Source organism: Numida meleagris, chromosome Z (assembly GCF_002078875.1).
Source record: "Numida meleagris isolate 19003 breed g44 Domestic line chromosome Z, NumMel1.0, whole genome shotgun sequence".
NCBI classification, from domain to species: Eukaryota; Metazoa; Chordata; class Aves; order Galliformes; family Numididae; genus Numida; species Numida meleagris.
This window is the reverse complement of record NC_034438.1, coordinates 7,330,701-7,354,381: the sequence shown is the minus strand read 5'-3', so window position 1 is coordinate 7,354,381 and position 23,681 is coordinate 7,330,701. Positions and strand designations below refer to the sequence as shown.

The following is a 23,681-nucleotide window of genomic DNA, read 5'->3' as shown; positions in this document are numbered from 1 at the left end:
CCTTGTGCATGTGCTCCCAAAGGTATTTTCAAATACCCAATGACTCTGGAGGAAAATATTTAAATCTTTATTAAAATACTATTAAGTACTTAACAGGGTGGCTTCATCTTCCTGAAGACCATACAAATACTTGCAAAAGACTCACAACATCCCTGTGAGGTAGGTTGGTCTTATGTAATTATGTGAGCGTTTCATAAATAAAAAAATGCTGTTCTTTAAATAATCAACACTTATTTGGAGATGGTGACTTTTATTTCCCTGCTTAGGCATAAAACATGCTACCAGGTGGTTTCAGCATATCTAAGAGGACAAACTGGCACATAAAAGTAATGGAAACAGATGCAACTGAAAATCAGAAGTCAGTGTACTAAAGTGCAGCTCTACCCTGAAAACTTCCAGTGTAGAAAACCAAGGGGTCCTCCTGGCTTACAGGACTCTAGCTCTGCAGACCCACCTGCAGCCACCCTAGCTCAGCATTTCCTACAAGAGGAGAAAGTGGAGACAACGAAGAACCTTGCAGGTTATGGTTGCTGGCAGGCTAATTGGAAAGGACATCATACAGATGTCACTATCTGAAAAGATATGGTACAAAGGCTAAGAAGTGGTCTGGACTGTACAGCAAGTGTCTCTAGGCCAACACAGAGACACAGAAGCCCCGGGCTCCTCTGTAGTGCGAATCAGAGCCAAAGCTGGAAGGAGCACTGGAAATGTAGAGTTTGAGTCTGTATGAAGTGGAAGATATTTCTTTGTTCGTGGGTTCCAGCCTGCTCCCATAGCATGCAAGGTCAGGCCACTTTACTTTGAAAGGAAATGATAAAAATATACTCCATAATTCAGCATAAGCGATCTATTAAAGTAACAGTGACTTAAATTTACTTTCATTTCCCTGCTGTAGTTGTATAGGAATAACGGGTTCCCTAGAGAGCAGTGACATCAAGGGCTTCTTCATGCCCTCTGAAAAGTACATACTGCAAGTAGCAGGAGGGAATTAAATCAATGTTTCAAGGTTTGTTATCCAAGTTGCCTGGCAATACACCCCTTCCATGAAGGGCCCAGATGGCAACGTGTATGAGGAGTGGCTGAGGTCCCTTGGTTGGTTCAGTGCAGAGCACAGCAGGCTGAGGGGAAGCCTCACGGCAGCAGGAGCTCCTTGCAGGGAGCTGAGGGGCAGCGCTGAGCTCTGCTCTCTGGTGACAGGGACAGGGCCTGAGAGAATGGCATGGAGCTGTGCCAGGGGAGGGCCAGGTGGGTGTTAGGAAAAGGTTCTTCACCAGAGGGTGGTGGGCATGGAACAGGCTCCCCAGGGCAGTGGTCATGGCAACAAGCTTGATGGAGTTCAAGAAGCGTCTGGACAATGCTCTCATCCATATGGCTGAGTTTTAGTTGGTCCTGTGTACAGCCAGGAGTTGGAGTAGATGATTGATCCTTATGGGTCCCTGCCAACTTGGGGTATTCTATGATTCTATGGTTCTATTTCATGCAAATCCTGCATCCTATTCACGCAAATGGAGCTTGGTTTGAACCACTGAGACTCTGCATCAGAAAACATCAAAGCTTCTTGCTTTTTTCAGGGTCAGATCTGTGAGTCTCGCTTCCTTGAAGAATTCCCAGCTAGTGAGGAAGTCTTGGTGGAGGGCATGCTAGTGTTGCTCTTTTGGACACCTGCTGGCTGGGAAGGTTGTTTCTTTTTCATCACTGGAGTTTTGTTCTTGCTTTTAAATACTTTATTGGGGTCCAGCTTGTTTACAAAGGAATCAGCTTCTTCAGAGAGAAGAGTTGTGTTGATTGTTATGGGTTTATACATGTTAAACCATTGCTGAAAGACAGGATGGTGGAGAAGGAGCAGGTTAAATATCAAACTATAATTAGACATTTTCTGCCTGTTTCTTGTCATCCTAGAGCCCTGATTTTAATCATAATCTGCATACCAATTTGCAGTTTACAGGACTGTGCAGACTGCCTTGTGATAGGGATACAGCTAAAGCCCTGGAGCTGCCTCACATTCCAGACAAGGAAGAGGAGAACCAGAAACAAACCTAACACTATTTTTCCTGCAGTGTCAACTCCTGTCAGGAGCAACTGAGGAAAAGCTAAGGGAGGAGATGAAACTAGGCCGCTTTTATCTAGGTTCAAAGAAGCAGAAAAGATGAAAAACCTGGAATGAAAACGTGCTTATGAAATATAACCAAACTAGCTGCACTTCTCAAAAGATAGCCTAGCTCACTCTCCTCACACGTATGCTATTACTTTTTTCTTTTTAAACTCTTGACACAAAGGATTTCATGTTTGTTTCTCTTCAGCCTGATTTAATGTTTAGAAGTGACCACATGATTTTTTTGCTCCCATATGCCCCACAATTATACCCTGAAGTTCCCATGTCTCAGTGCTTTTCCTATCAGTTTTCCATTGATGAAGTCATGAAATAAAACCGCAGGGGTTGAAGTATTACAAATCCCACTAAGAACATACTCACTAAAGTATTTAACAAGATAAACAGAAGATCGATACCAAATGTAAATAGCAATCTGTTCACGGACTGCTTAATGGCAAAGGGCTTTAATATACCATCCTTAAAGACCTTTACAAATGATAATGGTTGACATACTAGGAGGATTTAAACTAACAGAGGCTGCAAAAAACAGTATATGAATAATTTTCCTAAGTTTTGTGAATATACTGAACATAATGAAATATTCTAGCGAGCAAACTACAAAAAGGTAGAGCACAGACATATGCTAATATACTACGCACACAGCCCTGACTAACAAGGTAGTGCACAGCATGATAGGGAAGACACCAGAAATACAATACAATTGTTGGTTGATGCTCGGCTGAGCATGAGCCAGCAGTGTGCCCAGGTGGCCAAGAAGGCCAATGACATCCTGGCTTGTATCAGAAATAGTGTTGCCAGTAGGAGTAGGGAAGTCATTGTCCCTCTGTACTCACTCCTGGTGAGGCCCCACCTCGAGCACTGTGTCCAGTTTTGGGCCCCTCACTGCAAGAAAGACATTGAGGCCCTGGAGCATGTTCAGAGGAGGGCAACGAAGCTGGTGAGGGGTCTGGAGCACAGGCCTCATGAGGAGCGGCTGAGGGAGCTGGGATTGTTCAGTCTGGAGAAGAGGACGCTCAGGGGAGACCTTATCGCTCTCTGTAACTACCTGAAGGGAGGTTGTAGTGAGCTGGGGGTCGGCCTCTTCTCTCTTGTAACTAGTGACAGGACGAGGGGGAATGGCCTCAAGTTGCACCAGGGGAGATGTAGGCTGGACGTGAGGAAACACTACTTTTCTGAAAGAGCGGTCAGGCACTGGAACAGGCTGCCCAGGGAGGTGGTGGAGTCACCATCCCTGGAGGTGTTCAAGAAACATTTAGATATAGCGTTGAGAGACGTGGTTTAGTGGGGTTATTGGTGGTAGGTGGATGGTTGGACTGGATGATCTTGTAGGTCTTTTCCAACCTAGCTAATTCTATGATTCTATGATTCTACAAAGACACAAATTGATAGAAGGGAAGTCGACAGTGATTTTAGTGAATAATTTTGATGCATGAACAGGACTGAGGCAGGGACCAGGGAACGCCATGCTGGTAATATAGCTGTCATGTATGGGTCAAGTGCAGGACACTCAACGAGACCTGCCAGGCCTTGCCAGCATGCGGAGACATTGCACTGTATCAGCTCACACAAGGTGGAAGCTGGGTTAGGGATGAAGGCCCAGTCAAGCACAGAGGAATGAACAGGAACTTTTAAGCAGGGTACTGGCAAAACAGAATCTCTATTTTAATAATACAAAGGGTCTGGATCAGTCTGTACTTGAAGCTCTCCTTTAAGTACTTCTGCAATTGCTGGCATTTAAATTGCCTTTCTAGGCACCATTTTTATCAAGGTCCCTTTGTGACTGATCAAGATAGAAGAGGAATTGGTATTCTTGACTAGGCTGAAGTTGATAGTTCTCCCCTGGGCTTCTGACCAGTGTGTGCCTGGACTTCCCTCTCCACCTAGTCAGCAGTAGGATCTTGTTTGGTGCTATGCCTAGAAAGCTGATCTGGACATACATTGCTTAGACAAATGGCTTTACATCTCCTCTAGCAGTCATGGAAATGGACACTGGCCTCCAAGTCTGGAAAGCAAGCACTTAATTAGCTTCCACCACCTGCTAACAGAGGTAAAAGGCAGAGATCAATTAAGGTGAGAAAAGTAGATTTAATACCATGTTAGTGAATTCATTAGTGTAAATGACTGTTACAGTGGTAGAGGGAAAAGGCTCATGGCCCCTCCCATGGCTCACTAAGGAGGTCTAGTTAGGCTTACAGGCTGTCAAATGTTGGAAGATGTTTTTCCAATATATAATTAACACAAAATGCTGACAAGCTGGGTGCTACTGTCTTACCTTGGCTTGAGGGCTGACTCCATAGCTGGTGAAGGCATACTGCCACTGTGGGAGACCCAGGTGAGTGATGAGCAGGCGGTAGTAGGCTGTGAAGGTTTTGGTAAGGAAATGCCAATACAGAGCTCTGTCTAGGAACCATATCTCTGTGTCTGGGGACACAACTAGAACCACACAAGCAGAAACCACATTGTTACTTTGTAGTGATATGAGATCAATCCCTGACCCACTGTCAAGTGGGATGCAAAACACAGTTATGGAAAAAGCTGCACCTTCTAAAACACAGCAACCCTGACTAGCACAGATGATTATCCACAGGGAAAGTGGTTTAAAGGGTAAGAGCTTGATGTCTGAAGAAATCTTGATTCTGTTCCCAGAATCACACAATAGCCATTACAATCACTTTCTCCACTGTAAAATCTATGCAATCCTATTTCTATCTAGCCTGGGACTGACACTCTACACTGAACATCCTTGGACAACAGCAACTTTGTAGTGTAATTTCAAGGCATTAACATGGCCAACATTTATCTGCCCCACAAAACATAAACAACTAACTCAACTGTCAGTCATCTAGATTACTGAGTAAAGTCCAGAACTCATGGGAGAATGTATTCTGCCAACAAAAACACATTTTGCAAAATCTCTCAATGGTGATCAAACATTTCTCTGGTGGCAACAACCTTTGAAGAAACCACCATCAGATTACCAGCATACAAATAAGTGATTTTACTTGGAAAATGGAGACACTGAACACTGTCAATTAAACACAGAGCCTCCTACGCAGACATCAGCAGCAGTAAACAACACTCCCTCCCCTTGTTCAGGTTCTCCATTGCATGGACTTAAATCACTACCACTGAAAGCAAGATGACAAGCAGGAAGTTTCTGACCTGGGAGATAAAAGTCATATCCAATTAAAAACACAAGATAACAAACAAAAGCTTTTCTAGGAGCAGGTATAACGCAATTGCACAATCCCACAGAGTGTACATGCACGTACACACACACCTACTGACCTGTGCACTTTGACAGATGACAGCTACTTTATAAGTGACTTGCATGTTTCGCTGATCCCTGATTGAAAACAACTTTTTTGGTATGTTTTAGAAAGCACAGCTCATCTCATGTCTTTCACTCTGCCTTTCAACCTCGCCCCAGCAAATTCTGACCTACTTAGCACGTGGAGGTTCTGCATGCACATTCAAGGTGACTGAAACAGTCTAAGTCTGCCTGACTGAGATGAGGATCTTTTTGTCATCCATCTTTCACTTCTAAGCAGTTTATGCTTCTTATCAAAACATAAATTAATTGTTCTAAGACATGCAAGTAACCAGATATGTGTTAGCAGCTCAAAGTCTAGCTCACCGCATTATTTCAACATAATTGTCTGTAGGTTATATATGAGTGCTTTCCTGTTTCATTATGCAACTACACTATGCATGCAGAACTGTTAAGTTATAATTTAGACTTGAATTTTAAAAGGAGGGAAAATGTTAGCTACAACTAAGCCACTGTAAGACTTGGCCACTGAGTTCAGCACAGGCTGGATGTCTCAGTAAATGTTCATCTATAAATTGCAAAGGTCAAAATTCTATGATCCTATGCATGTGCCTCCCAGATACAATCTGCAAAAGGAGATGGATAACTTTTCTCTTTTCAGTCTTACCTGGTTTAGTGTGCTTATAAACAAGACAAACTTTCCCATTCCCATTGCATGGGTCTAATTCAAAAATAAGACTACGAGAATCAAAGTGTGGCTTCTCTGGCTTGTCTTCGTTACCTGAAAGCAGAGAAAAATTTATCTTGAAACGTATTTGGGAAACTGTGTCTCAGCTGCAGTCAATCAATTTGGCAGTTGTTAATAAATTAAATGAGAAAGAACTAAACCAGACCATTATATTTATACTTCTTGGAAAGGATTAGATTCAGACAGAGAGAGATACAAGGTTTTGGTAAGAAAACAGATCACAGAATCAAAATCAGATGGCTGAAGAAGACATCAAGCTGCCCTGCAGTCCTTCCCTAGCATAAGGTAGGACCAGCTTTACAGATGTCACCTGCTAGGTATCTTATCATTTCTTAACAACTCCAGTGCTCAGAATGTCATAATTTGCATGCAGCTAAATGCATTGTTATCACTTAGAAGTTTTGCTCACATGGATCTTGAATCTTCCTTCCTGCAATTGAAGTCCACTATTTTATTCTATCCACCTTCCTTTTTTTTTGGCCCTATTTTCTTATTTTCTGAAGAAGTCAGAGAGAACTGTCTATTCTTTTTCTCTTGACAGAAGACCTTGATGAACCTGAAGACATATATTTCTTCACACCTTCAGTGTGACATCAGCCTGTTTCTCAACAGCCAAATGTTCTGACTCTCATTGAACTTGTGGCACAAAACCAACTCAGAGCCTTTCTACAGTACCATTTTAGAACTGTGTAGCTGTAAATTCTTGTGGTATATCATTTTGAATTTTAATGCTTCCGAGGAAGAAGGGGGACAGAAGAGTTGTACTCTTCAGAAGAGCTCTCTGTGAAAATCAGGATGAGAACTCTTACAGGTTTTACCTAACTTTTACTCAATGCACCTTATAAGTACATCAGTGAAGGTCTTTGGTTTTAAACAGTTAAAAAATGTAAAAAGGGGAAAAGGCAGAACAGGAGGACAGTCAGACTGTTAAAAGAGAATGAAAATAATACTAGTGACTGAGAGTTAACAATCCCCACAGCAGATTCATGGATACAGAGCATGTGGGCCTACATCTCAAAATTGTAGGGGACTAAGAGGATTTATAGTAGCTATGATCTGGAAAACACAAAAAGCCATCTGTTGCCATATCCAGTTGCTGTATTGTAACATTAACATAGCAAAAGGAACAAAGCAGAGCACTTGTTCTAACCTGTTCACAGGACCTTACCCTCCTCATCTGCATCATCTTCCAGATCAGCGAGAGATGGTGCATTAGGCACGGTGTACATGGAAGAACCTCCAAGCCGACAAAGCTTCGAAATACTATTAATCACCATGGAGCCCAGAGGCATTGGGGTATCTGCAATAAGACTGATCATTAATTACATCTAGTACCAGGAAAGCACAGAACATACTGCTTTTTCTCCAAACATCTACTCAAGCTCCTCTAAAAGATATGGGGATCCCAGCAAGCCTATATACAGTTAACAAAGTCAGGCTACAAGAGAGAGAAAAAAAAAAAAACATTTTCAAACAACACCAGGTCAGCAGCTCCTGCCCCACTACAAAATAAACGAAATTTCAACACAAAGACCTTTATACCTAGGAAACGGACCTAGGGGTAGTAGGAAACGGACCTAGGGGTAGTAGTCGACGCTCGGCTGAGCATGAGCCAGCAGTGTGCCCAGGTAGCCAAGAAGGCCAAGGGCATCCTGGCTTATATCAGAAATAGTGTTGCCAGTAGGAGTAGGGAAGTCATTCTCCCTCAGTACTCAGCCCTAGTGAGGCCGCACCTCGAGCACTGTGTCCAGTTTTGGGCCCCTCACTGCAAGAAAGACATTGAGGCCCTGGAGCGTGTTCAGAGGAGGGCGACGAAGCTGGTGAGGGGTCTGGAGCACAGGCCTTATGAGGAGCGGCTGAGGGAGCTGGGATTGTTCAGTCTGGAGAAGAGGACGCTCAGGGGAGACCTTATCGCTCTCTGTAACTACCTGAAGGGAGGTTGTAGTGAGCTGGGGGTCGGCCTCTTCTCTCTTGTAACTAGTGACAGGACGAGGGGGAATGGCCACAAGTTGTGCCAGGGGAGATGTAGGCTGGACATTAGGAAATACTACTTTTCTGAAAGAGCGGTCAGGCGCTGGAACAGGCTGCCCAGGGAGGTGGTGGAGTCACCATCCCTGGAGGTGTTCAAGAAACATTTAGATATAGCGTTGGGAGACCTGGTTTAGTGGTGTTGTTGCTGGTAGGTGGATGGTTGGACTAGGTGATCTTGTAGGTCTTTTCCAACCTAGCTAATTCTATGATTCTACGATTCTATTTGTTCTACTATGGAACAAATCTAATTTCTGTAATCTGGAACAGAAAAGGAACTGCTATTCATGTGATATTTCAGTGCTGTGAGAACTGCACTGCAGACTAGACCTGCGCTGCAGCTGCTAGCCCAGTCCTGTGTAATTGGTTACTGAAAATCTTAGCTAGTAACATCCACCTCCACACAGCAGTTTTCCTTGCTGCTGCCCTTGCTACAGGGAACCACCCATTCACACAGTATTAGACAGCCTGTCTTCTTCCATCTCATGCATCCTTTTGAGCTCCACTCTAAAACAGGTTTTCATCAGTGTGGCAGCATGTTGGTGTTCCTGAGAGAATGATAAGGACTTGCCACTTGTCACAAGAGCACCATTTAGCCACATATATGCATGAAGGCCCTCAGAAAGCACAGAAAGATGTTTGTTTAAACAAGACAGTTATGGACCCGCTTGGACTCTGGGAACTTGTGTGCTATAAAAACCAGATTCTTCAGAGGTCACAACACACTAAAACCCACTTGAAACATTATGGGACTTCAGTGCAGGTGCTACAGCTCTGGTATCGGAAATTAAATCCCACTTCCTTAGGAAAAACCTCATATTTGACAGTTACCAAGAGTGCCTACAGCCTACTCTGACAAAACAGTGCCAAGGCTCCAGCATGCCTGACTCTTGCCAAATAAGGATAATGAAGCTTGGTCCTGCTCCCATTTCCACCACTAACTCCAGAAATAATTCCAATTAATGGACTTCAGCTGGTGGAAAGCAGAACCAGGCTCAGACCTTGCAGTTCTAGAAGCTGGTGATAAGATCTGTACGTGTGGTAGGAGGCACTCCACTGATGCATGATTTTTCTTGTTATCATGGCAAAGTCTTGTCTTCATGGCTGACTAATGCAAACTGTGCGACCTCTGCTCAGGTGCATGACTGAGTTGGGCTTCTATTAACCCAGAAAGAGAACTATGTGAGAATCGCATGTTCCACTTTAGCTGGGTAGGGTAAACATGTAACTAGCGAAGAAGACAGACTATCTTTTATAACTGTCATGGTCTTTCTGCTTCTCTCTCTCGGGCTCAGTCAGATTGCTTCAGCAGATTAATTTTCCTCAGATTACAGCCACCAGATGGAGCAGAGAGACATGGAAGATATTAATGTGAAGATACTGATGTGAAGAACTTTCTACAGCACTCATTATGGTTCATAATCCAATGAGTAATTCACTTACTTATATGACAGTGAAGGACAGTTCCCTCCTCATACCACAGAAGTAGAAAAAGAGAGAGGGGTTATACTGTCAGCACAAAGTCCTCATTCTGAGCTTTTATTCAGTTTGCCAGTTTAAAATGAGTGCACACTTCAGGTCATCCGGATTGCACATACATATACTTCTAATGAGAAAGAGGCATTTTCAGTGGGTCACTCCTCTTACTGCTTTTTGATAGGATAATGTGCTAGACCTACTTCTCTCTCCATGAACTACAGAACAAGCGTAGGTACTAGATTTAAAAAACATACCTAAATCTGGATGTTGACAGATGGCCAGTATACTACAGAACAGTATTTGTCATAAAGCCTTGTTTGGTTTCGAGACTGCGTTTGGTGTACATCTCTTTTGCACAAGTTCAGCATATGCAAACAACAGCTTTTGCCCTGTTGCATCAGGAAAGGACTTTTGATGTTTTCCCCCTCATCAAGACATTTCTAAAACAGCCAATGATCCAGTGCAGATCTACAATCACTTATTAAATGAGAGATCAGTTTTCTAGTGACTGATCAAGCTGCTAAGTAGAAACAGACGACGCCATTTTTTTTGCAAGTTAAGGAATGGTGCTAGTTTTTCATTCAAACAGACTGCAAAAAGAAAGTTTGAAAACTAAAGAGATTCTGCAAAGGAAGGATTATCTGCAGGATATGAGGGCATCAGCCAAGACGAACACATGGACTCACCATCAATTTTTACACTCCAGGTCATCTGGAAGCCATCAGTCATCAGATAGAAGTTCTTTAAATCCTCTGGCAATATGCAGGAGTTTTTCTGCAAATCACAAGAGGCTTGAAGTGTTATGGGGAAATGCAGAACATGCCTCAAACCCAAAGAGCAACTGAATATTGGTACAGAAAAAGTTGCCACCAAGTGCTTTGTGCAACTCCAAGATGACTCAAATCAGGCCAAATATTTCAATCTAAAACTGGTAGAAAACTGCACGTTTCTTGAGACTGTGCTATACTATCAACAGAGACGTAGAGGGAAAATTTCACAACGAACAGTCTGTCATCATAAGGTCATTATAGGATTGTTTCCCAACTGAGACAACATAATATGCTGTGATACTAAATGTCGTTCCAGGATCACAGATATAAGGACATATTTATTTTCACATATATATGTCACAAGAGTAAAGTTGTGTTTTAAGTGAAATCAGACTAAACCTACCCATTCCACTAAAGCATGTATAATAGCAGCACAAAGACTCATTTCTTCTAAGGGCTTTCAGTTCCAGGCAGGTGAGAGGAGCACAGATTCAATAGCTGCCTACAGTCAAGCAGATTTCACATTTCATTTAACAGTAAATGCACAAACACACAAACAATCAGTCTCACAAATGCACCAGCCTGGTTTCATTCCACCACACTTTGGCACTGGGCTGGGGTTCCTAAGCCTGCTTTCTTCTGAGCCAACATAGAAAGGAGCAATTGCAGCATTAAGAGTGCTTCTAAGAGCCAGGATCCCTCTCCTTTACATATTCAGGTTGTAGAATACAACAATACCTTTCTTAACACAGACTCTCAACTTAAGCAACAAATATGAAAAAGAAAGGATAAAGGCTTTATCTGCAGAATAACTAAAAGCTTATTGGAGCTACAGGCAATTGCAGGGACTGCTCCTGGAAACAGGTGTGAGTGCAGACCCTTCACTCCCACTGACACAAAATGAAACAGTACAGAAGCATGTCAGTTTTAAGGACACAAGAAACACATATGACTAAAGGAGTTACTGGTTGCTTTGCAGTTGTTTGAGTGAAAAAAAAAGAGACCGAAAAAGACTGAAGTGAGTTCACATTTAAAATGTCTTCAAACTCAAGATACCAAGAGAGAGAATGAGACCTGAAAATTCAGAAGAGTTTAATAAAAATCTCCAAGCTACAACTTGTGGTCATTCTCTCTTTTCAGTCCCAATGCTATTAAACCTTCTCAGAGACAGACACAAATAAGCCCCATGGGAGATAAACCTGCATTAAACCAGAAGGACAGACAAATTCTTTAAAACATATGTCTGAGACCTGCATACAATCACAGGGTTCAGGCAGCCACACTTTACAGAGAAAGCGAGCAAATAATACGAGATTTGCTACACAGTGTATCTGGTGACTTAAGTGCTTTTGTGACAGGATTTTCAGCCTCTTCCAAAAATGGTTTACTTCTTTCATTCATCCAGTTTAAAAGATATCCTGTTGGACACGGCCTGTTCTTTATGCAGTGAATTTGACACTCAAACAAGAAACTATGAAATTGCAAACTTTAAGAGCATTAAGGTCAGCAGTGTTGTCCTCTATATATAAAGCTTATCCTACCACAGATCCAGATGTTATTCAAGTAGGATTCACAGCTTAGCCTCAGAGGTCTTGACAAGTTTCAGAGCAGCTACAGAATTGCTTTGGAGAAAGCAGAGGTGTCATAGTAACAGCTTTCCAGCACTCCCTCTGCTGAGACTGGATTTGTAACATTCTTAGAGATGGTGATAAGATTGTTCCCCACGTTTGTAGCCTGTGCATATCCAGTTGTCTGCCTCGATTTTGACTCAATGCCTCTGTCCAACAGGATCTACCTCCCAGATGTGCATTCAGCTGCTCTGCTGATTTCTGGTCATTAGGGACTGACACAAGGAAGGACAGGTCCTGAACTTCTCCCAGCCATATTCCATCCCAAGGATCTGGGCAGCCCTTCTGCTTGCTAAATCACAGTCATATAGAATCACAGAATGGTTTGGGCTGGAAGGGACCTTTAAGGTTGTCTAGTTCCAACCCCCCTGCTATAGGCAGGAACACCTCCCACTAGACCAGGTTGCTCAAAGCCCCATCCAGCCTGGCCTTGAATGCATCCAGGGAGGGGGCATTCACAACCTCTCTGGGCAACGTGTTCCAGTGTCTCACCACTCTCACAGCAAAGAATTTCTTCCTAATATCTAATCTAAATCTACCTGCTTCCAGTTTAAAACCATTTCCCCTCATCCTGTTGCTACATGCCCTTATAAAAAGTCCCTCCCCAGCTTTCCTGCACGCTCCCTTCAGGTGCCGGAAGGCTGCTATGAGGTCTTCTCGGAGTCTTCTCTTCTCCAGGCTGAAGAATCCCAACTCTCTCAGCCTGTCCCCATAGGGGAGGTGCTCCAGCCCTCTGATCACCTTCATGGCCCTCTTCTGGACCTGCTCCAACAACTCCATGTTCTTCTTGCATTGGAGGTCCCAGAACTGGATGCAGTACTCCAGGTGGGGTCTGAAGAGAGCAGAGCAGACAGGCAGAACCTCCTCCCTCTTCTGCTGGTCACACTCCTCTTGATGCAACCCAGGATACGCTTGGCCTTCTGGGCGGTAAGCGCACATTGCTGGCTCATGTTGAATCTTTCATCAACCGACAGTCCCAAATCCTTCTCCTCAGGGCTGCTCTCAATCCATTCTCTGCCCAGCCTGTATCTGTGCTTGAGATTGCCCCAACCCAGGTGCAGGACTGTGTACTTGGCCTTGTTGAACTTCATGAGGTTGGCACGGGCCCACCTCTCCAGCCTGTCCTCTGGATGGCATCCCTTCCCTCTAGTATGTCCATTGCACCCCTGAGCTTGGTGTCATCTGCAAGCCTGCTGAGGGTGCACTTGATCCCACTGTCCATGTTGCCTACAAAGATGCCAAACAACACCAGTCCCAAAAGTGATCCCTGAGTTGTTACAGTTCCTGTCCTCTAAACTCTGGCATGCACACAGTGCAGGAGCCTCTAACCCACCCACAGCTTTCTATCCTGCATGTTAAATAATGTACTTTCCAGGCATATCCATTCACACCAACAGACTACTGATGCTAAGTCCCAGATACTAATGGCTTCGCAGCTTGCAAGTAGGCAGTTTGCTTTACTTGGCCCATTAGCAGCCCAGTCACTAACACAGTGCCTTCCTAACCCAGTTTCAGAAAACCTCCGGAGGTGAGAGCTACTGAAGCAGAGTCTGATACTGCAGAAACTTTGCTTTCAGAAGAACTTATTGTCATTTGAAGAGAATCAGCTGATGGCCAAGGGTCAGGTGGTAAGTTTTAGAAAATTACTAAACCACAGGGACATATCTGAAGTTCTTCAAATGCCTTTAGCAACACACCTTATTCTTTGGGTTCTTCTCAGTTCTAAATATTTATTATTTCATGCTGCACTTTCACCACTTCTAATTCCAAGCTGTATCTGCAAGAACAACACCTATGTTTAGAACTATAAAGAAAGAAAATATGACAGACCTGCTACAAAGACTACAAATGTTTACATTGTACTTTCTAACATCCCACCCCTCAATTTTGTACTAATTTTGTACTCTGTACTAACCTACCTCAGCTGTAAAAATATATAGGGCAACAGCTTCCTTGACTTCAGTGGGTGTTTTCATGTAAGCAGGTGAGCTACATCAATTGGAAGGACTGGTCCCTGCACAAAAGTCATGTCTGGGAAGGCATTCTGCTCTGAATCCACCTTTTCTGGAAGGCAAGAACAATGTGTGCATATTTTTCCAACTGGCCACCCTCCTCGATTTATTTTTGGATTCTCCTAAATACGTCCCCTTGGACGACACTCCCAGTGGTGCTTGAAAATGCTTTGCAGATCTGGAGCCCACATGAAATCCAAATAAGCTTTATTAATACCTATCTCTTCCATCTGACAGAGAGATCTGACCAATACATCATATGTGCTTGGCCACATGACTTCAAAACAGTGATCTTCTGACAGTAGAGTCAGATAAACAATCCACTACTACATGTAAAAAAATGGCTTTATCTCAAGAAGCTGTACTCCTTCAGATAACTGGAGTTTCCAGGATTGTGATCTCCAACCCTGTAAAATATAATATTCCTAATAACTTGCCAGAAATGGCTTAACTACAGCCCTGGTGAGAGCTGTTTTCATCCCAGTCATCTGGTTAACTCATCCACTCATAAAGCAGAATATCCCAAATGCTCAATATGATGTGTGAGGTCTCTATCTTTTGGTTATTGTCCACAATATCCTCAAATAGTCTCCCAAGAAAGCACAGTCCACTGGTGACAGACAATATTACAAACAGGGAAGGAGGCTTTACTTCCAAGAACTGATCAACACTGGATCCAGAGCTAGAACACTGACATACATCAATTCACTTAAAGCACTACTGAAACAATGCCTTCTAGGCAAATATCCTAAAATAAATGGACATCAATCAAGGCATATTGCTCTAGACTGGCTTCTCCAAAAATCTGTACAAATATTATCCTACTTCTAGGGAGAGAAGAAAGGGACTTATGCAGCTTCACAAGGCTTCCAAAAGACACAGCACATGAGCAGCCACTGTTCTCTCTCCCTGTTATCAGGCAGATTCATGACTGGCCTACCCTAGCTGTCAGGGTATACAGAAGAGTATTTGTAACATACTGAGACATTCTTGTTCACCTTTTGTAAATCTGATCCAGGTGGGGCTCCCAGGACCACCCTCCTTGGATTTCCTGCCCCTTCCACTTAGGAAAGGCACAGGGCTGGAACTAGCCTGAATCTTTGCTGCAAGGAACATGATTTGGCATTGTTCTTGAAGATGGTGTCGTGTAGCCAGTACTTTATATCAGAATATTATAAGGCTCCACAAGATGAGAATGCTGTGTCAGAGTCATCAGCTGCCTTCCAAAGGTTTCCAGACTGTTTCCCATTAGGCAGCTTGAGGAAATACACCTGTCTCGTGCAACATTTCTGCTGGGTTCACTTTCCCAGTTCTCTTACCTGCAGGATTATAAGGCAGATTCAAGGCTGGCAGATTCTGTGTTCCTGGGTGTCACAGACTGCAGGCCCACCTAATGCTCTTGGAGAGCATTGCAAAAAGATGGAAAGAAAGACCCTTGTGGATGTTTGCACCCACATACAGATCTTTGAGAGAAAATGAGATATGGTAGACATGCTGAGGAAGACTTTTCAAGTGCCAGGAACAACCACTTCAGTTCACAGTGAGACTTATTTGAAGTTTCTGAATTGTCTGGCAGCCTAAGACAGCCCACAACAGAAAGTCCCAGACCACTGGAGGCCTATTTTCTTTGTCAATGAAGTGCATGAGGAGAAACTAAAAATTTATCAAGCAGAGTTATAGAATATCAATGCTCCAACAGTTTACTAGGCAGGGATTACTCAGAGCAAGTTGAGGGCAGCTTGGGCACTGTAAACATCTGAATTATAAGGACAGGCAAAATGACCCCTTTCATTTTGTATCGCTTGCTCAGGTGACAACCTCTGGGACTCTCATCTCCCCCGAACAGATATAAATTTATATTTTTGAAAAGTAAAACAATGAGCCGAGTGACTTACTTCTAATCTGGTTGAAGCAAAAAGAAAATTTAGATCAGACTGTGTCACTGCAGAAAGCAGAGTGTTTCCTAGCTATGATTTAGTATAATGGTTGCTTTTACAAACGGCACATAGGGGAGAGCAGGCAGTTGCCATCTAATTTTAGGAGTGGCAACTGATTCATAGCAAGATACACAGTTATTAGCAGTGGCATTCCAGTGGCCTGAAAACTGTCTCTACTCTCCCTGCTTGTCTCACTTTCTTTGGGAAAAGATAACATCTTGGCAGCTCTGAAATACTAGGAAACATGACAAAAACGACCTGCTTTCATTAAAATATTTTGAAATGCTGTAAGTTGCAGGGGAAGTGATGTTACCCATGTAAATACTTGACGAACACATATCTCAAATATTTTTGTGAGTGTGTAGATTTGTAAAAAAACACCCAGGATTGATTTCAGATGCACTTTTCCAACCTGTGTCTACAAAAAGCCTTGGAAAAATCTCTTCTGCTCTCCTGCTGTTTTACTGCATTGTAACCTGCCATAATTCTTGCCTTCCCCTGTAGAACTCATGGCACTTACTGGCTGTGATAAGATTTTAAGAATTCCACTGTTATAGCCAGTTAAATACTAGCACAAACCAAGCACAACTCATTTTAACAAACAGAGCTGGCTGAGACAAGCAATGCAATGCATGTTGCCAACATTGTTAAAATACAAATTTAATCATTCATAAGAAAACCAGGATTATTTAATTATAAGAATTTCTTTATACTATGGATTCCCTCTTGGCAGAAATACCTTTCCTTGGCAAAGCTGAAATGAGAATGGAAATAAATGCTTCTAGAAAAACTTAAGAGAAAAAAAAAGTCTTAAAAATAGAGCTTTTACTTGGTGAGTCTCCATAAAGAGAGAGGATTCTTTTGGGGAAAAGAGTACAACTTTGGGAATAGCTTGACCAAGTTTCCCTGCATTGCACAAAGTGTCCTCCAAATATTTTCCTACCAAGTAAGTAGAGGGTAGTTAAAAATACAGGCTGTGACAACTGTTAAAATCTCAGCTATGTAGTAAGGCATTATATGCACAACTGTTGCCACCTAGTGGCTATGAAAAAGCAGCGATGAAAGTAAACATTATCTATAAGCTTGCATTCACAGAGTCAAGTAAGACGAGCTTGGAGAAAAGTTCATCCTTGAAAAGCCTTGTAAGATGTTGAACAATTGTCACTGCAGGACATACTGCAGTTGTGTGGACTGTGTTAGACATCAGGCTTCATCGCCAAGCTCAGGAAATACTGGAAGAAATACACTTGTCTTTTAATTGAGGAAAGGAGATTTGAATTCTATTAATGCAACTGGAAACAAAAAGAAAACAACAACAGTGAAATCCTTCACCATTAGTAGTCCAGTCCAACTCTGTCTACTTAATCTTCATCATTTACTTCCACAATTAACCTAGTTTTTCATTAGGGAGAAAAAAGCTGAAGTTTTGCTTTGACAACTTTGAAACGAAGTGTGGTGGCTGAAGCATTTCAAAGTTTGGTCTTACAAGAATAGTTCAAATTTAGAACAAACCTGCTTGGATTTTGAGGGTAAGAACACCTGAAAATGAGAACAACATGGTCTGCAGGGACAGTCATCTCCACTCCACAGAAAAAGGAGGAGTGAATGCCACTGTGCTTCTCCTGGTTCTGAGTTGGTTCACAGCCAGGATGCTTCTGATTTTCCAGCCCAGTTATTCCAACACCTGAACAACAGCTAAAGGAAATGAGGAATCAGTTCACGTGAAGCTGAAAAACCATATATTTCTGCCTGACCACAGTTACTGACTACTGTACACGTTTTAGTAAGTAACACAGGTAAATTATGGATAAGTAACACCACTCAGGACAGAATATACCAGATCTAGTGCAAAATTTTGGAAAAAAAACTGTATGTGGCATGATAGTAAAGGGAAAGTTACTTTAGGTAGTGGAAACAAGTGCAGCCTCTGTGATCATGTGTATTCAGGCATAGACAGAGCTCGACAGTAGATGATTCACTCAGCTCCATCCTCTGTTGTGCTCCCTCTCAAAGGCCGAACAGGTACAACCATCCCCTTCCAACACGTGAGGAATAACTAGAACAGTTACTCTCTCATGGTCATGGGACTGATAAATGCATGTATGCTCAAAAAGGAGACTAAAAATGTCATCTCTGTCCACCAAAGTCACATGAGTGTTCATGAGCATACAGCCTGGTAGAGTGAAGTCAGCTAATGGGGCACTGAGGGAGCACGTGGACTACAGTCTTGAACAGATACTGGTACATGGTTCAGTGAAAAGACTGGGTGTGTAGCCAGAGGAAGTGGGGGCTATGAGAAATTGAAGTGATTAGCTGAGAATGGAAAGGGGAATGAGGAACTGGAATGGACTGGGTGGCTCACTGGTAATTTCTTGCTTCAGGCTTTTACCTTTAAAGTCCGTAAGTAAAAAGAGCCTAATTTTGCCCTAAAGTGTGTTGGAGAATGATTTCAGTCCTGAGTCAGAGCAATGTCTAGTCTCCACTGAGTCAACACTGCTGCTGACTGTTACAGTTATGCAACTCCCTCACAGAGGTGTTGTTCTGAACACATCCAAGCTAATGATATTTCCCTAACAGATCACGTGCATATGGTAGATTAAAAACAGAGTAATACCTGATTTAGAAAAAACAAACAAACAAAAAAACAAACCCACAACTTGCATGAAACTTGCTAACAAGTGGCATCACAAACACAAGATAGCCATTGCATTAGACATTCTCCATGGACTGCTGTACATTCAGACTAACCTCAATGCAGGTTTATCACAAAAATACTCACTTGCTCCCATGAAATAATTGCATGGCGATCAGCTGGCTCTTTTTCCACTAATGTCACGTCACAAACACCTGGTGAAGTTTCTAAAAGGAAAAGAGGAGCATGTTTACAGCTGGCATGGGTAAGACCAAGAACTGTTAGACAATTTTGCAAAATAACCTGAATGACAACTGGGGAAATGGCATTAGTAACTGGAGACATTGTGCTTGTGACTGAGCAGTCACTTTCTCTTGCCTCTAATGTGTATCTTGACACAAGAAGGCCAAGTGCTGCACAAGATGCCACCCTTTGATGGCTGAGATACACATATATACCTTATGCACACAGATTATATATACATATATACATAAAGAAATAAAACAAGTGTGCATCTGCATATGTGTGTGCACATAAGCACATTTTGTATTCAAAGTCTGGACACTGAAAAATAAACCATGAGTTCCTGGGCAAACTCAAAGTGAAGAATCTCTGTTTGTCAGCATGCCCTGTGGTTTCAGTTGGGTACGATATGCTCAGCTTGACACAAGATGCTGTGCAGTGTTAGTATGAATTTTTAACAACCATAATCCACAGACACAGACATATTTCAGTTCTGAGTTCAGTGATCAGAATCTGGTCCTGCTGAAGGGACCTGAATGAGCAAACATCTGTTCTCTGGAGTCCCAGCTGGACACACGCAAATCTGTTATGAGCACTGAGCTCATCATTTATAAAAATAATCTGAATATTTTAAGAAAAAGAATGCTATATAAATGCAAGATACTAATCTACATGGTGCTATCCTTGCAGGTGTATGACAGTAGAACAGTCTCCCTTGCACTTATTATTTTATAATGTTTTATTTAATCTACAGCCAACTGAAATAGTTCCCACTGACTTCATTCACTTTGGATCAAGTCCAGAAATGCTACTTACTTCTTGTTGTGGGAATTGCAAGCCCAGCACACAGTGCTGTAGAGTAGAAATGATCACTATGCAGGGCTTTCAAGACTGGCTCTGCTGTGAAAGTATTGGCTCCCAAAGCAGTCACACATATTGTAATTGCTTTCTGATAAAATATACACAGTGCACTAGACAGGAAAGACAGGCACCAAAGAGCTTTAGTTTGGTGTTTACCTCCAGAGCTAGGCTTTTAATTCTTGCAGTGGTGCTGCCGTTGTCTGCTTTGCTAGTGGAAGAGTAACACTCAGATTAAGGAAGCTTGAACTTTGCTTTGATTTGAAGTATTGATTTTTTTTAACGTGACAGACAATTTAAAAGGCAAAATATAGCATCAGAAAACCAAACTCCAAATAAAAATAAATAAAAATACTAGGTCACCCAAGTAATCTTTCTGGCCAGTGCCCCAAGACACAGAAGACTCTCTGATGCTCTGCCAAGTTTTACTTCAGTAGTTGGGTGCATGCTTGGGGGATATGCCTCTTGCTCAAAAGCCTTTTATACGTATTTTCTGTCGAAAGAAGTGTGTGGAATCAATGATCTAGCCAGTCTTTTCCTTCTAAGCTATGCAAGTCTTAAAACATGCTAAAAGATTATAATAACAGAGTAATTGTTATTTCTATGATCAAAGAAAACAGCAGGGATGTTTAATTCATGATGCACAAAGGCTCAGCTGGGATGATGGAAGATTTAATATCCCATCAGTCATAGGAAGATGTCTAAGAATAAGTGAACTGCAACTTCTAAAGAGGTCTGAACCAAATCCAAGATCAAAAGAAAGAGAAACTCCATCTTAAAATCCTGAATGTTATGTTAAAAATACCCTGTGGGTGAACGGAATACCACATTTAACAGATCTATTTAAGTATAGATGGGAGTACCATTAAATATTAAAGAGGAAGAAAACAATAAGTCTGCCATGGGTAGCCTTTTCTTCCAGATGGAAAAAAATCATAAGCCCAACTAGGTTAGAGAAAAGATACAGGATAAAGCTTAACTAGTTGAGAGGACACTTCCCAGTTAACTTCTCTGAATGCAGATCACAGTAAACTCAGTCCTATTTTCTGGAAAAACATTCAGGATCTCCAACTGTCCAAATTGTTAAATTTTAGCTAATAAAGACTGTAAATGCTGAAGCATAGCCCAGGTCTGGACAGTCCTGAAAAAGCTAACACCAGCCATTTAGATTTAGTGGGCAAATTCCAGAAAGATTGATCACTACTAGTTACCGAACTTCAGCAAACTGAGTCATACTGGAAATGGAATAAGATGCCTCTCCCTATAAAACTATTGCCTCTATGATTCTTCTGAGAAATGTCCCACTTTCCAGGGACTTCCACAGAGACCAGAAGTCCAACGAACAAACAAGCAAAAGCTCTCTATGTAGAATTTATCTACAGAATTTGGTTTCTGAAATGGTACCACGAGCACCTGTTCACAAAGGTATTGGAAAATTGGGCCTCAACCTCCCAATTAGTGGACATCCAAAATTTTGTCATTTGAAAGGCATATGTTGTGTTTCATTACACAGTCATGCCTATTCTCTAAAAAAATATTTCAAAAACTTGAGACTTTTTAAAACTGACTACTGCTTTTATGTCACACTAGGCAGAAAGGTATCCACAAGCTTCATGAGACACATCAGAAGATTTAAAATAAAGTAATTTCTGGGTCTGTAATCTACTAAGTAAGGCCTATTTCTTAATCAGATAGTTTTTGTTATTTGAAAGAAACAAACTCTGAACAGATAGGTAATGTTTTCCCAAAATATTTAGTTCAGCAATTCAAATTAATATGGTTACATAGGTCTCATGTTTCAGACTACTTCACTGGGAACAAAATGTGTGAAACTTCCAGAAGGAATGGACAGGAAAAAAAAAAAAAAAAAAAAAAAAACAGAAGAAGAAAACATCCCAGCAGTGGACTGGGGTTTGCATTGCCATCTTGTACAATACACAATGTTGGAAAGGCTAGTAATAATACAAAAAGACCTGCTAAAAATGCATTTTCCAGGATGTTGATCATCAGTAGCTCTACCTTTTAACGCTCTTGGGAGTGGAGCAATGGAGAAATCATGAATTCATACTTGGAAAACATACAAAACAAAACAACAAAAGAAAACAAATCTTGAGAATCATAGAATGGCTTAGGTTGGAAGAGACCTTTAAGACTACCCAGTCCCAAACCCTCAGCTGTGGGCACAGTTGCCCTCCACCAGTTCAGGCTGCCCAGGCCTCCATCCACCCCAGCCTTGAGCACCTCCAGGGATGGGGCACCCACAGCTTGTGTGATGGCCTCACCACTCTCCGAGTAATGAATTTTTTCCTGATATCTAACCTAAATGTCCTCTCTTTTAGTTTAAAGCCATTCCCCCTTGTCCTATCACTACCACACTGCGCAAAATGTTGTTCCCCCTCCTGCTGATATGCTTCCTTCATGTACTGGAAGACTGCAATGAGGTCTTCTTGGAGACTTCTCCAGACTGAACAAACCAAGCTCCCTCCCTCCCTGCCTTTGTAGAAGAGGTGCTCCAGTCCTGTGATCATCTTCATGGCCTCCTCTGGACTTGCTCCAGCAGCTCCATATTCTTCTTGTGCTGGGGGCCCCAGGCCTGGACACAGTACTCCAGATGAGGCCTCATGAGGGCAGAGCAGAGGAGGACAGTTACTTCTCTCTCCCTGCTGCCACTCCTCTTTTGATACAGCTCAGGATCCTATCGGCAAGAATTCCAATCAGAAGTCAGAAAAGCAACACTGCACAGAATCTGGGCTCAAAACACTGTCCTCACTGAAGCCTGTGACAGGAATTTTGCCCTGATCTTTTAATCTAATTCGTCTGAGTGGCAACCTCAGAACTTTTGTGATTAGTGATAAACTTCAGGTACCTGATCCCAGAAAGACTTAGGTTGGAAGGGACCTTAAAGTCCACCCAGTTCCAACCCCTTGCCACGGGCTGGTTGCCTCCCACCAGACCAGGATGCCCAGGGCTGCGTCTATCCCAGCCTTGAGTGCCTCCAGGGTTGGGGCATCCACAGCCTGTGGAAGGGCCTCACCATGCTCTGAGTAAATTATTTCTTCCTGACATCTAACCTAAATCTCCCCTCTTTGACTTTAAAGCCGTTCCCTCTTGTCCTATCACTACCAGACCATTTGAAAATTTGATCCCCGTCCTGCTTGTAAGCTCCCCTCAAGTACTGGAAGGCCGCAGTGAGGCCTCCGTGGAGCCTTGCTCTCTGTCCTGCAGTAGAGAGGATGGATTAAACAATTACACCAGCTTTAAAATCCTTATGAAGACACTCTGGAAAGTGCTGCTTGTACTGCTGTCATATTCAAGGCTTGGGGAAAATGTATATTCATCCAACCACACAAATGACAGCTCTGCACCAGACAGAAGGCCTAATACCAACATCCTTTATGAAATTTGACAAAAACGTGAGGTTTTGTCAGAGGAGCCTGAATTCTGGATGCTGAAATTCGCAGAGGGACGCGAGGCGGCCGCGATGCGGGTAAACGCTGGAGCCTCCAGCTGCGGGCGGGGGCCTGCCACGAGCCCAGAGCCCGCCTCAGGGCTGACGAGAAGCTGAAGCGAGTTCTCGAGGGTTCCTCGAGGCCCGTCATGCTGGGTGCCGTGCCCACTGCCCTGGGGAGCCTGCTCCATGCCCACCACCCTCTGGTGAAGAGCCTTTTCCCAGCGCCCACCCGAACCACGCCCCGCTCCCGCCGAGCGCTCACCCAGGATCCGCGTCACCCCCAGGGTGAGCTTGTCCAGGTGGGGCCTGATGCCGGCGGAGAGCTTCTCCTCCATCCTCAGCAGGGCGCTGCCCGGCGCCCCTCACACGGGCGAGACTGACGGGGGTGTGTGCATGTGGTGGGGGGGAAAGCCGCGCGTTTATCCTTCTCGCACACCGTAGCGCCGCTAGGCCGCGGGGCACCCTGGGAGCTGTAGTCCTTCCCGCGCAGCTAGCCCGCAGCGGGAGCAGC

At 43.0% G+C, this 23,681-nt stretch overlaps 1 protein-coding gene across 5 annotated transcripts; it reads right to left on the bottom strand.

Moving 5' to 3' along the window:
* On the bottom strand, window positions 52-23,668 carry TPGS2 (tubulin polyglutamylase complex subunit 2). 5 transcript variants are annotated; one of them, XM_021379512.1, is made up of 9 exons: window positions 23,433-23,494; window positions 18,766-18,845; window positions 15,369-17,681; window positions 13,957-14,101; window positions 10,326-10,413; window positions 7,301-7,432; window positions 6,052-6,165; window positions 4,386-4,546; window positions 52-1,816 (listed from the first exon to the last, which is right to left on the bottom strand). In XM_021379512.1, the coding sequence occupies exons 4-9, from the start codon at window positions 14,011-14,013 to the stop codon at window positions 1,574-1,576; spliced, it is 795 nt and encodes a 264-aa protein (XP_021235187.1). In that variant the 5' UTR covers window positions 14,014-14,101; window positions 15,369-17,681; window positions 18,766-18,845; window positions 23,433-23,494; the 3' UTR covers window positions 52-1,573. The 5 variants fall into 5 exon arrangements, with proteins under 5 accessions (XP_021235187.1, XP_021235186.1, XP_021235185.1 ...); XM_021379511.1 differs by having other exon boundaries at window positions 13,957-15,447; window positions 17,499-17,681; XM_021379510.1 differs by having other exon boundaries at window positions 13,957-17,681.